At 46.1% G+C, this 14,459-nt stretch overlaps 1 protein-coding gene across 2 annotated transcripts in view; it reads left to right on the top strand.

The window, feature by feature from the left end:
* Positions 1 to 14,459, top strand: part of KCNQ3 (potassium voltage-gated channel subfamily Q member 3) — a 391,330-nt gene that overhangs the window by 352,391 nt on the left and 24,480 nt on the right. For both annotated transcript variants that reach the window (XM_077493360.1, XM_077493361.1), the window contains one exon: positions 9,317 to 9,416. In XM_077493360.1, the coding sequence (XP_077349486.1) occupies positions 9,317 to 9,416 (100 nt within the window). The remainder of the gene's footprint in view (positions 1 to 9,316; positions 9,417 to 14,459) is intronic.

Below are 14,459 nucleotides of genomic sequence, written 5' to 3'. Positions count from 1 at the left end.
AGGTGATTGCTCCCAGCCAGGGAATGAACAGCCTGTATGTTGAAGGAAGCTGCAAGCACAGACACTGCTGGAGCTAAAACCCACCCTGCGATATCCAGACGAAAAGACGCTGTCTTTATAAATGTCAGATAGGTGAGAAGAACCTGTTAGTAAGCGCCCAGCCGGGCTAGGTCTTTTGTTTATTTTGTTGTACTTAGAAAGCACGGTGTTGCTGTATGTTTTGTTTGCTGGACTGTTTGTACCACGAATAAACGCCAAGATCTGCTTCATATATTCCAAGTCTGCTGTGAACTGTGTCCAAACACACCCTACCCCGGGAAGATCCCTTACAATTGGTGTTCGAATGCGGGCAACAGACGGTTGCTAGGGGCAACGGTGTGGACAGACTTGGCTACAGCTGCTTATGTCCTGGGTGAAAGCTGCATCTAAACTCCAAGAACAGTCCAGCAACATGGAGGAGATGCTGAAGCAGTTTATGCAAGTGAGTTTGCAACAACAGCAGGCTCAGACAGAGGCCAATAAACGACATGAACAGTCCATGGCTGAACAACAGCAGATGATGGCTGCACAACAGCAGGCGCAGACAGAGGCCAATAGACGACATGAACAGTCCATGGCTGCACAACAGCAGATGATGGCTGCACAACAACAACTTCTCGAGCACCTGATAGCAAATCGAGAGGCGCCTGTGGTTGCTAATCCACCCACAGTGGAGGGAGCCGCTCCAGAAAATTTTTTTGGGAGAAGGACTGTGCAGAAAGCGCTGCAAAAGATGACTGCTGAGGACGATGTTGAGGCCTTTCTAACAATATTTGAGCGCGTGGCTGAGCGAGAGAAGTTACCAGCCGCTGAATGGGCAGAGGTAATTGCGCCCTATTTAACAGGTGAACCTCAAAAGGCCTACTATGACCTCAGTGAGCAAGAGGTCAAGGACTATACTCGGCTAAAAGCAGAGATACTTGCCCGACTAGGAGTTACTACTGCGGTCCGTGCCCGGAGGGTACGCAACTGGAGCTACAGTCTGGACCAATCAGCGAGGTCCCAGATGTATGACCTAATCCATTTGGCAAGAAAGTGGTTGGAGCCAGACACTTCTACTCCTGCACAAATCCTAGAGAAGATCGTGATGGATCGCTACCTCCGAGCACTTCCTACTGACCTGCAACGCTGGGTGGGACAAGGTGATCCTAAGGATGCAAACGAACTTGTCAACCTTGTGGAGAGGTTCCAGGCGACTGAGGACTACCTCCGTGATGTTCCTGCAGCATCTTCACCTCCCCGGAGCGCCAGACCTGTGCCGTCAGCTGGTAAGAGACTTCCATCTATTGGGGGAGTGTGGAGGGCTGCTGATGGAGGGATAAGGGCTCAAGTGGTGTCTCAGGGACAAAAGACTGGTGATGGTCCCGGGTGGCTAAGGGGCTCTAAAAAGGACTCCTTGCCAAGGAGACCAGCCCCTATCCAGTGTTGGAGATGCCATGAGGCGGGACACGTGTCTGCCCATTGCCCTCTTACCTCTGAACCCATGGAATGTGACGCTAGCCGGCGCCAGTCGCTATTTGCGGAACCATCTTGTGCTGCAGTTCCTGGACTAGAGACTGAACCGCAAATCTGCAACATCACAATCAATGACTTTCCTGTTAAAGCGTTAATGGACTCAGGAAGCCTCGTAACCTTGGTGCATGCTAGCCTGGTGGCTGGGGACTTAGAGCCTAACAAGCATATGAGTGTTGTGTGCATACATGGTGATACAAAAGTGTACCCTATAGTGCGGGCTAAAGTCGGGACTAAACAAGGCACCGTACAATATGAAGTGGGTGTGGTTAAAAACCTCATGCATGATGTAATATTGGGCCGCGATTTTCCGTTATTCTGGGCTCTCTGGGAAAAAAGAGAAATCCCCAAAAGGAGTGAGGATACCTCTAAGGAGGTTGCCTTGTCCGCTGTGAATGATAAAAGTATGCAGGATGAAAATGATTGTTTTCCTTTGCAGGTCCTGGTTGGGGAGGAGGATCCTCCCACTGAGCAAAATATACTAGACTTAGAGGTGTCTAGGGATAATTTTGGGGCTGCACAATTACAGGACCCCACTCTCAAAAATGCGAGAGAGCAGGTTACTGTTATGAATGGGGTACCTCAGGAACCAGATGCTGAAAAAAGATTTCCACATTTTTCGGTGACTAATGATCTTTTCTATAGAGTCAATAAGATTAAGGATGAGATTGTGGAACAGCTTCTGGTACCTAAGCCGTACCGGCGTCAGGTGCTTGACATGGCTCATAACCATGTTCTTGGGGGACACTTGGGGACTGACAAAACGAGAGAGAGGGTTCTCCAGAGATTTTTTTGGCCGGCCATATATGATGACATTAAAAAATACTGTGAGTCGTGCCCCACATGTCAGGTTAATGCCCCAGTGTCTCATTTTCGCAGTCCTTTGGTTTCGCTCCCTATTATAGAGGTGCCTTTTGAGCGTATTGCCATGGATTTAGTGGGTCCCATTGTAAAGTCAGCTAGAGGACACCAGTATATTTTGGTAGTCCTGGATTATGCGACCCGCTATCCTGAGGCTGTACCCTTAAGAAACACTGCATCTAAAACAATTGCACGTGAGTTGTTTTATATGTTCTCTAGGACTGGGATCCCCAAAGAAATCCTAACTGACCAAGGTACGCCATTTATGTCGAAAGTAATGAAGGAGTTATGCAAACTATTTAAAATCTCACACATCCGTACCTCTGTATACCACCCCCAGACGGACGGATTGGTGGAGAGATTTAATAAAACTTTGAAACATATGTTGAAGAAAGTGGTGGAAAAAGATGGTCGTGACTGGGATCATTTATTACCCTACCTCATGTTTGCTATTAGGGAAGTGCCCCAAGCGTCCACCGGGTTCTCACCATTCGAGTTGGTCTATGGTCGTCACCCTAGGGGTCTACTGGACATCGCAAAAGAGACATGGGAGAATGAGTCCACCCCATACAAGAGTGTTATTGAACATGTAGCACAAATGCAGGACCGTATAGCCACTGTAATGCCCCTCGTAAGGGAACACCTCCAGAGGGCTCAAGAGGCCCAAAGTAGGATTTACAACCGGTCCGCAAGAATCAGGACATTCAACCCAGGCGATAGGGTCCTTATACTAGTCCCCACTGTTGAGAGTAAATTCTTGGCGAAGTGGCAAGGTCCCTATGAAATTGTTGAAAAGATCAGTGAGGTGAACTACAAGGTGCACCAACCAGGTAGAAGGAAGCCTTTCCAAGTTTATCACATAAACTTGATCAAGCCCTGGAAAGACAGGGAATCCTTGGTGGCGACAAATACTGTTAATAATTTGTCACAACCAATCCCTCCAGTCAAGGTAGGTGATACTCTATCAGTGTCACAGAAACAGGAGGCTCAGGAATTTCTACAGAAAAACAAAAACAAGTTCTCTGACCTCCCAGGGCGTACACACCTCATCCATCATCACATTGAAACTGAGCCTAGAAGCAGAGTAAACCTTAAGCCCTATAGGATACCGGAGGCACGTAGGGAAGCCGTATCTGCCGAGGTAAAACGTATGCTTGCTCTGGGGGTAATTGAGGTGTCCCAGAGTGAATGGTCCAGCCCAATTGTGCTAATCCCAAAGCCCAATGGAACTTGGAGGTTCTGTAACGATTTCAGAAAGTTGAATGAGATCTCCAAGTTCGATGCGTATCCTATGCCCAGGGTAGATGAGTTAATTGAGAAGTTGGGTAACGCCAGGTACATAACCACCCTCGATCTCACAAAGGGCTACTGGCAGATTCCACTGTCTGCTGAGGCTAAAGAGAAAACGGCATTCTCTACCCCTGATGGACTATTCCAGTATGTAGTGATGCCATTCGGGTTACATGGAGCGCCTGCAACCTTCCAGAGGTTGATGGACTTAATTCTGCGACCACATCGTGATTACTCAGCTGCCTACCTCGATGATGTGGTCATTTTTAGCCCTGATTGGGAAAGTCACCTCTGTAAGGTACAGGCCGTGTTGGATGCCATAAGTGATGCGGGGTTGACCATAAATGCCGAGAAGTGTGCTCTAGCCCTAGAAGAGGCCAAATATCTGGGCTACATTATTGGGAGAGGGTTGATTAAGCCACAGCTAAATAAGATTGAGGCAATACAGAATTGGCCTAGACCCCTGACAAGGAAACAGGTTAGAGCTTTCCTGGGTATTACGGGGTATTACCGTAGATTTGTGCCGAACTTTGCCACAGTTGCTGCTCCACTAACTGACTTGACAAAGGGCGGAAAGACAGCAATGGTCACGTGGACCCCAGAGGCCGAGAAGGCTTTCCAAAGCCTTAAGTCTGCCTTGTGCCAACCACCTGTGTTAATCACCCCCGATTTCAGGCGAGAATTTCTGGTCCAGACAGATGCCTCTAACACAGGCTTAGGTGCAGTACTCTCACAAGTAGTGAATGGTGAGGAGCATCCAGTGACGTACTTGAGTAGGAAACTAACCCCGGCCGAGAAAAATTATGCCATTGTGGAGCGAGAATGTTTGGCAGTAAAGTGGGCTCTAGAAGCTTTAAAGTATTACTTGCTAGGCAGGAAATTCAAGTTGGTGACAGACCATGCCCCCCTAACATGGATGAAGTTAAACAAGGAGAGAAATGCAAGAGTGACTAGATGGTTTCTGTCCCTACAAAACTTTAATTTCACTGTGGAACACAGGCCAGGGAAATTACAGGCAAATGCTGATGCATTGTCGAGGGTAAGTTGTCTGTGGGGACAAAAGGCTCAGCCCTCCGGTCTGAAAAAGAGGGGGGGGATATGTAGACATGTCACTGGAGAAGTGATCGAGGGGGTGTACATCTCACCTAGGTTGCGACATAGTGTGAGATGGTAAATCCAGGATGGATCAGTTTCTCAGCAGCGATATGCTGTTGAGTGGTTAAGTAATTTTGCCGGGCCTGGGTTTATATGGAATGGCAGGTAGGTTTGGTAGAGGGACCTGTCATTCCACATCCCCCGATCCAGTTCTGGGTTTGGGATCAGGTGAGCTTTGATCCTAATTAGCCTGGGAAGGTAAAGGCTCTGCAAGGCCTGCAGGTGATTGCTCCCAGCCAGGGAATGAACAGCCTGTATGTTGAAGGAAGCTGCAAGCACAGACACTGCTGGAGCTAAAACCCACCCTGCGATATCCAGGCGAAAAGACGCTGTCTTTATAAATGTCAGATAGGTGAGAAGAACCTGTTAGTAAGCGCCCAGCCGGGCTAGGTCTTTTGTTTATTTTGTTGTACTTAGAAAGCACGGTGTTGCTGTATGTTTTGTTTGCTGGACTGTTTGTACCACGAATAAACGCCAAGATCTGCTTCATATATTCCAAGTCTGCTGTGAACTGTGTCCAAACACACCCTACCCCGGGAAGATCCCTTACAATATATATATATATAAAGAACTGATTACTCCCACCTAAGTGGGGTAGAAAAATAAGAAAAAAAATAGAGGTAGGTGTGGCGCTATTCATTTAAATATCTTAAATAATTAGTGATATAGTGATGTGCCTAGTACAATTAATTAATGTACATCTTATACTATAATCTTGTGCATTTTTTCTGCATTTTTCTACATACATATTATTGTATATATGAGTTTCTATTTTTCACAAGCTACATTAATTAATTGTACTAGGCACATCACTATATCACTAATTATTTAAGCTATTTAAAACGAACAGCTCCACACTTATTTTCTTTTTTCTTTTTTATGCACATGTTAAAATCAGCATTTTTTTATTTTTTTGCTAGAAAATTATATAGAACACCCAAACAATAAATGTTTCCTGAAAGCAGAGACCCTAGAGAATACAGTGGTGGCTATTGCAATTTTTTATGTCGCACAATATTTTCACAGCCATTTACAAAATGTAAATTTTCGGGAAAAATACATTAACTGCTTCTGGACAGCCTTCCGCACTTTTACTGTGGCAAGGCAGGCCCGGCTGCGCGAAACTACATACCTCTATGTCACTCCGTTCAGTAGCCTCTGTGCCGATTGGCCAGAGGGCGAGCCAGTCAGAGGGTCCGGCCACCCACGATTGCTTCCCAGGGAGGCAAAATGCCCATCTGCCTATGTAAACAAGGCAGATTGCCATTCTGTGACATGGAAAATGTATGTGTGCCACTGAGGCTCGATGGGGAGGGGTTATATAAGTAGTACATCTGCAGCTGCTGCTAAAGTACTGAAAGAGTTGAAGGAAGGAGGAGAAACCCCTATTGTCCTACAGAGATAGATAGAGTGACAACCTCAGCCTGGACTCCAACCAGGCCACGCCCCCAACGCATTTCATTGCGCCCGCCGAGCTAAGCTTGGTGGTGTGGCCTGGTTGGAGTCCAGGCTGAAGTTGCCACTCCATCTATCTCTGTAGGACAATATACTGTAGACGTGAGACTTCCAGGGGTTTATCCTCTTTCCTGCAGATCGCCATTCTGTCAGGGGAGAATATAGAGATCTTGTGTTCCAGGAACATGGATCTCTGTGTTTACCCAGGCAGACCATCCCCCCACACAGTTATCAATCACCTCCTAGGGACACACTTAACCCTTTGATCGCCCCTGGTGTTAACCCCTTCCCTGCCAGTGTCATTTATTCAGTGACAGTGCATTTTGTTTAGCAATGATCACTGTATTGGTGTCACTGGTCCCCAAAAAGTGTCACTTAGTGTCAGATTTGTCCACTACAGTCCTGCTAAAAATCGCTGATCGCCACCATTACTTGTAAAAAAAACAAAAAAGGTCCCTAAATCTACAGTCCCTGACAAAAGTCTTGTCGCTTCTCTATTTTGTAGAAACTCCTGCTATTAACCTGACTTTTAATTAATCAATTGGTGTTAGAAATAGCTCATATGTAAAGCTAAAGCCCTCCCAAATGATGTTTAATGCACTGAAATAAATCTTTTTTCAGTGAAATTAATTTATCATTTAATCAAGACAGACAGGTCAAATTTTGGCCAGACAAAAGTTTTGTCGCCTATACAGAAATTGAACAACTTTACTGAAAATCCAAAAATATGTCAGCAAATTAAGTAGTGGTGCTGTGAGATCCAAATTTAATATCTTTTATGACTTCCGTGAGCTTGAAGGACAGCATCCATGCGGTTTGGCAAGGATTCATACAATTAATGAAGTCATCAGGAATAGCAAAGAAAACAGTCTTGCATGCCTCCCAGAGTTCATCAATATTCTTTGGTTTCGTCTTCCATGCTTCATCTTTCATCCTACACCACATATGCTCAATGATGTTCATGTCTGGTGACTGGACTGGCCAATCCTGGAGCATCTTTGTCTTCTTTGCCTTAAGGAACTTTGATGTGGAGATGGAAGTATGCAATGGAGCACCATTCTGCTGCAAAATTTGGCCTTTTTTATGGTTGGGAATATAAGTGGTATCTAAGATTTCTTGGTATTTTAGACTATTGATGTTGCCTTCCACCCTGCAGATCCCTCGCACACCCCCATACTGGATGTAACCCCAGACCATGATTTTGCCTCCAACAAACTTCACTGTTTTCTGGGTAAATCTCAGCTCCATGCGGGTTCCAGTAGGTCTCCTGCAATATTTATAGCACAAAAAATAAAAAACGCAGAGGTGATCAAATACCACCAAAAGAAGGCTCTATTTGTGGGTAAAAAATGGACATGTTTTTTTTGGGGTACAGCATCGTACAACCGCGCAATTGTCAGTTAAAATAACGCAGTGCTGTATCGCAAAAAATGGCCTGGTCGTGAAGGGGGTAAAACCTTCCAGGGCTGAAGTGGTTCAAATAAATTTTGGCACACACAAACACAATTTAATACCCATTTTTTTACTAATATATAAAATATGATGTTGCTTTGAGTAAATAAATACCAAACATGTCAAGTATTAAAATGATTAGGCAGTAGCACTAGTGTGAACCTATGTTATCTGGAACCATGGATATGTAGCACAGACAGCCTAATATTATAGAACTATTTATTCCAAACTGCAATAACCTTTCTAGGATTATTGTTCATCATTACTACAGTGTACGGAAACCATGGCTTCTATGGGATATGCTTTGGAAATTATAACCCAGAAGGCAGGGCCGCCTTTTTCACTGGGTACGCTGGGCAGTTGCCCGGGGGGCCCCACTTGCTTGGAGGGCCCCACCCAGGGCCGATCCTCAGCGCTGCAATCTGCTGCAGAAGACTTGAAGTTGACTGCACTGCACTGGTTGCTCACTTGCTCGAATCGCCGACTGCCTAGCGTCTAGCTAGCAACCAGTGACGTCAGTCAGAGGCCACGCTGCCCCAGCATTCATAGTGTGCCGCGGCCACCCCAGCATTCATAGCGCGCGGCCTCCGCGGCTAGTGTACAAGCCCCGCCCACCTCTGCCATGTTCTTAAGACAGTGTGGCTCAGAGGGAGCGGAGCGGAGCAAAACTTTCGGTTTCTAAAGAGATTTATCTTGTGCCATCTTGGCATCAAAAAGATGGCCCTGAGATTGATAGCTGCCTTGCTGTAAGTGACTCACTGCACTGCACCAGGCCGGCGGCCTCAAGTAAGTCTAACAATCTAAAACTTAAGTAAGTTCAAGTTGTGCCCATTAAAAGCAGCCACTGTGCCCATCAAACACAACCACTGTGCCCATCAAACACAACCACTGTGCCCATCAAACATGGCCACTGTGCCCACCCAACACAGCCACTGTGCTCATCAAAAGCTGCCACTGTGCCCATCAAACACAATCACTGTGCCCATCAAACACAACCACTTTGCCCATCAAACACAGCCACTGGGCCCATCAAACGCAGCCACTGTGCCCATCAAAACTGACACTGTGTTTGGCCATCAAACACAGCCACTGTGCCCATCAAAGCTGCCACTGTGCCCATCAAAAGCTGCCACTGTGCCCATCAAACTCAGCCACTGTGCCATTAAATGCAGCCACTGTGCCCATCAAATGCTGCCACTGTGCCCATCAAACGCTGCCAATTTCTTGTTTTTCAATTTCTTGCTTTTCAAGCTTGTGTTATATTGTCCAAACATTTTGTTAATGTTTAAACACTGATTTTGTTGGAAGTACCAATAAATATAGTTTTATTGATAATTTGCATTTTTATTCTCGTGTGTGATTGTGTAGACAGGGCCCCAGTGCACTGTATTACCTGGGGTCCTATAATGCTCTTAAGATAGCCCTGCCAGAAGGTTAAAGTGAGATGGACCCACAAAGTAAAAAAGTGATTTCATGCTCTCATCAGGTAGGATGTGGTAAGGCAGCATTCATTGTTCTCTTATTTCTGATAATTATCTTGCTTTCTCTGTAGATGCCGGAACAACAGGGGACCCTATGGCAGATGGCTACAGTAATGAATATCTGTTGGAGGATTTAATCCCTACGATAAAAGTGGTCATCCATGCTTCTAGGTAAATGTCTTTCTTTTTGTTGTAAGCACAGCAAGCAGCACAGTTGTGAAACTGTTATAGCAGCAATGGGATTGATTTACTAAAGGCAAATAGACTGCTGACTTCTATTATCCAATCATGTGCAAGCAAAAAGTGCTGTTTTTTTCCCCGACATGTGATTGGGTATTCATTGCAAAATGGAGCTTTACCTCATTTAATCAACCCCACTGGATGCAGCCACTCTTAGCCCTTGTACACACGGTCGGAGAATCTGTCGGAATGTGTCTTATCGGACCGTGTCGTCAGATAATCCGACTGTGTGTGGTATGCATCGGACTGATTCCGTCCGAATCTCCGTCCGACCCAATTTTCCAACATGTTGGAAATATTTCCCGACCAACTGGGCCGGACGGACCTAATCCGATCATGTGTAGAGCATTTTCATCGGACCAAGTGCCACGCATGCTCAGATCAAATTCCTACATCAAAGCTATTGGCTACTGGCCTGAATGTAGTCCCATCGTAACGAAATTACGTCATCACGTTCTGAAAGATCGGATTTTTCGCCAACTTGGCCCGACCTTGTGTATGCAACAGTTTCGGACACAATCCGTCGGACTAAATCCGACGGGCAAAATCCGACGAATTTGGTTGGCAAAATCTCCGACCATGTGTACGTGGGCTCAGACCTGATCTGTTGTGTCCTATGGGGCTTGAGCTACAGTATGTGTATAGAAAAAAGAACACCAGACCAAAACTTGGTAAAAGAGTCCAAGATCAGTTTATTTGTTGATAAATGGGTCCCATAAAAACAATAAATATGTTCCATGGGTGCCCCCCTTCATCAAGGATCAACACAGGATAACACCTGGGTGGACTTCGTAAATGGTGACTTTACAGGTCTAAAGTAGAACCAGTATTGGTGTCATGTACTTGATGGAGGAACCTGAAGTGATGAGGGTGGTCTTTTTTTTTTACACCTCCAGCTCAGGGCCCTGTTGAATGTGAACAGGTGGTGCGAGGGCACAAAGTGGCACGCATGCCTTGTAGTTCTTGCCAGCAGCTGTTAGGGGTAGTTAGGCTGGACATCAGCAGAGTCAGGCCAGACAGCAGTCAGATAATTAGTGAGTACTGGCTGGGTAGCAGACAGATAATCAGCAGAGACTGTCTGGACAGGTGGCAGATGACCATCAAAGACTGGCTGGGCAGGAGGCAGATAATCAGCAAAGACTGACTGGGCAACGGGTGATAGTGGAGACTCACTGGGCAGCAGGTGATAGCAGAGACTGGGTGGGCAAGAGGCAGGTGGTCAGCAGAGATTTGCTGGGCAGCAACAGATAATCAGCAAAGACTGACTGGCAGGAGGCAGATGATCAGCAGAGATTGACTTGGCAGGAGGCAGATGATCAGCAGAGATTGACTTGGCAGGAGGCAGATGATCAGCAGAGATTGACTTGCAGGAGGCAGATGATCAGCAGAGATTGACTTGCAGGAGGCAGATGATCAGCAGAGATTGACTTGCAGGAGGCAGATGATCAGCAGAGATTGACTTGCAGGAGGCAGATGATCAGCAGAGATTGACTTGCAGGAGGCAGATGATCAGCAGAGATTGACTTGCAGGAGGCAGATGATCAGCAGAGATTGACTTGCAGGAGGCAGATGATCAGCAGAGATTGACTTGCAGGAGGCAGATGATCAGCAGAGATTGATTTGCAGGAGGCAGATGATCAGCAGAGATTGACTTGCAGGAGGCAGATGATCAGCAGAGATTGACTTGCAGGAGGCAGATGATCAGCAGAGATTGACTTGCAGGAGGCAGATGATCAGCAGAGATTGACTTGCAGGAGGCAGATGATCAGCAGAGATTGATTTGCAGGAGGCAGATGATCAGCAGAGATTGACTTGCAGGAGGCAGATGATCAGCAGAGATTGGCTCGGCAGGAAGCAGATGATCAGCAGAGACTGGCTGGACAGCCGTATCGGTAACTGATGGTCAAATCTAGTACAATCATGTAGGCAGATGTGTAGGTGGAATTCAGGTCAGGGAAAGTAATGGATGAGCAGGTCAAGAACAGAAGGAGCAGGTAAAAGCGTAATCTAAGTGCAAGCCATGGTGGGCAGGTGGATATCAGGAGTAGCCAAGGCAGGCCAGGTCAATATACGTTGTATACTTGGATTTTGCAAAATCATACAGTTCTCCACACAAAGCTAATGTATAAGATAAAGTCTACAGGCCTGGAAATATCAGTTTGTAAATGGATAGAAAACCGGCAAAAAGACCTAATTCAGAGAGTAGTGGTTGATGATTCTTACTCTGAATGGTCTAAGGTTCAGTGGTGTACCCCAAGGTTCTATGCTGGGACCCTTACTTTTTAATGTCTTTATAAATGATATTGGGTCTGGGATTAAAAGTACAATTTTAGTGTTTGCAGATGACACCAAACTATGCAGTGGAATAACGTCCTTACAGGATGTCTCCAACTTTGAAGCCGACCTCAATGCTCTGTCTAATTGGGTGACTGTGTCAGATGAGGTTTAATGTTGATAAATGTAAAGTTATGCACTTGGGGGCTAAGAATATGCATGCATCATACATACTAGGGGGAGTGCAACTGGATGAATCAATGGTGGAGAAGGATCTGGGGGTTTTGGTAGATCATAAGTTCAATAATAGCATGCAATGCCAAACTGCAGTTTCCAAAGTGAGCAAAGTCCTTTCTTGTATCAGGAGAGGTATGGACTCCAGAGAGAGAGATATATCATTTTGCCCCTGTACAATTTATTAGTAAGACCTCATCTGGAATATGCCGTTCAGTTTTGGGCACCAGTTCTCAAAAAGGATATTGGGGAACTGAAGAAAGTGCAGAGAAGAGCAATCAGCTATGAGGAAAGATTAGAGGAACTGAATTTATTCTCTCTTGAGAAGAGGAGATTAAGGGGTCCATATAGTGAACCTGGTGTTGATTTAGTCACTTTACGGTCAACACTGAGGACAAGGGAGCACTCTTTACACCTAAAGGGAAAGGAGATTTCATCTCCAAATACAGAAAGATTTCTTCACAGTAAGAGCTGTGAAAATGGGGAATAGGCTCCCTCCAGAGATGGTTCTGGCCAGCTCAGTAGATTGCTCTAAGAAAGGCCTGAATTATTTCCTAAATGTACATAATATAACAGGGTACTAACATTTATAGATAAAGTTAATCCAGGGAAAATCCAATTGCCTCTCTGGGATCAGGAAGGAATTTGTTCCCCTGCTGTAGCAAATTGGATCATGGTTTTCTGGGGGGGGGGGGGGGGGGGGGTTCGCCCTCCTCTGGATCCTTCTGGCATGGTGGGTGTAATGCAAGGTGGATTGATGGGCACCAGACACTTCTTGAATGCAAAGAGATTTATTGTGTCTTAAACAACTGTGGGAGAGAGGGTTGGGGCCAGGGCACCCTTAAGTAGAGGCAATGTTAATTGGCAGACTCAGAGACTTCTATAGGCAGACAGCCATGCAGGGAAAGGTATCCAGCTAGACACCACATCTGCATGGCCAGGAACACTGTCTCATATTGCAACAGTCTTGTAACAGTTTCTAGCAAAGGTTACAATAAACTTTTTCGATTCTTCTACAATCTCCTATTGTAGAACTTCACTCCACCAAGCTCCCAGTCTTTCACTAGACTTCATGATCCACTGTCTCTGGATCCTCTGAGCTCTTCCAGTCTTCTCACTCAGTATCTTCCTCAAACGCCACCCCCCGTGTCCCAACTGGGTCCCTAGATTGGCACTCACAGACACTCCTCAAACGTACTGCTCTGGTACTTGCTTCCCTTAGTGGCGACAGCTTCCCCCTCTTCCTCTGACCATGACAGGTTTTTCAGCTGACAGAACTGTTACTTCTGGTTGGACTAGATTTCCCCAGGATAACCTTATGTTTCTGGCCTAGCAGCCAGGGCAATACAACACACGTCCACCCAGACAGCCGTCCAGGTGCACCCTGACTTCACCCAAATAAATAGGCTCTCTCAGCAGGCCAAGGGACCCAAGAAAATCCCTGCCCATTGGCTGAGACACCCCATTCATTCTTAATCTGTCCTTGCAATGCCCTTGTCTTATATAATGTTACCAGATACCCGGCCATCTAGCGACAAAAGAGAGAAGTGCAGCAATTCCAGAATTAGGGCAAAATCAGTTGACTTCCTAACAATTAGAAAAAATTGGCAACTATCACTTGGTAAATAAATTTAAGAGCAACCCTGCCTAAACATAAGGGTGCTACATCACTAATAACGGATAGTCAAATACAGAGATGCAGATAGCAAGTTACATGGCAATGCTGTACATGAGTCACTGGTCATGTGCAGTAGATCAGTTTAATAAACTCACTTAGACCCCTTTCACACTGAGGTGCTTTACAGGTGCTATAGTGCCGGCAAAGTGCTTTGCCGAAAAGCGCAGCAAAAGCGACAGTAAAGCACCGCTAAAAATAGTGGCACTTTACTGCCGACTCCCGGCGCTGCTCAGTGTGAAAGTGCCCTTAGCGCTAGCTTCAGTGACATACGTATGCACATTTCCACTCATGCATTTGCGCACCTGCATCTGTACCCAGGTATTCAAACCAGTGCACAATTCCGTATACTGGCATGCCAACAGTTGAAATCTCCATATGGAGTAACAACTAAACAGCAGCTGTTGAGCAGCCCACCAAAGTGCGTTTAGCATTCAAAGCATGCCTGATGAAGGCGCACGCATGCTCCGAACGGGAGCGCTATAGCCACGCCCCCATTCTCAAGCCTCTGACGCCTCCCGCTGATGTGCCTGCTGACGTTGTCCATCGTGGAAAATACGCACTCCGGAGCTACTTACCACGCCGGAAACGACCGGGGTCTGAGCCCACACCTCAGCCCAGCAGGAAACATGAGGCCAGCCGAGGACGCCTTAAAGAGAACCATTCCTTGCCTTTTTTTATTTACTCAACTTTTTTATGATTAAAGCCAAGTTTTTAAAATGATTTACTACCCTTAAGCCGCGTACACACGGGCGGATTGTATGGCCTACTTAGTCTGCTGAAACACATTT

The sequence above is a fragment of the Lithobates pipiens genome, unplaced genomic scaffold (assembly GCF_037356315.1).
Source record: "Lithobates pipiens isolate NorthernLeopardFrog02 unplaced genomic scaffold, aLitPip1_a1.2 Scaffold_19, whole genome shotgun sequence".
In the NCBI taxonomy this organism is placed as follows: Eukaryota; Metazoa; Chordata; class Amphibia; order Anura; family Ranidae; genus Lithobates; species Lithobates pipiens.
Note: the sequence above shows the minus strand (reverse complement) of the source record. Positions and strands in the feature narration are given on the sequence as shown.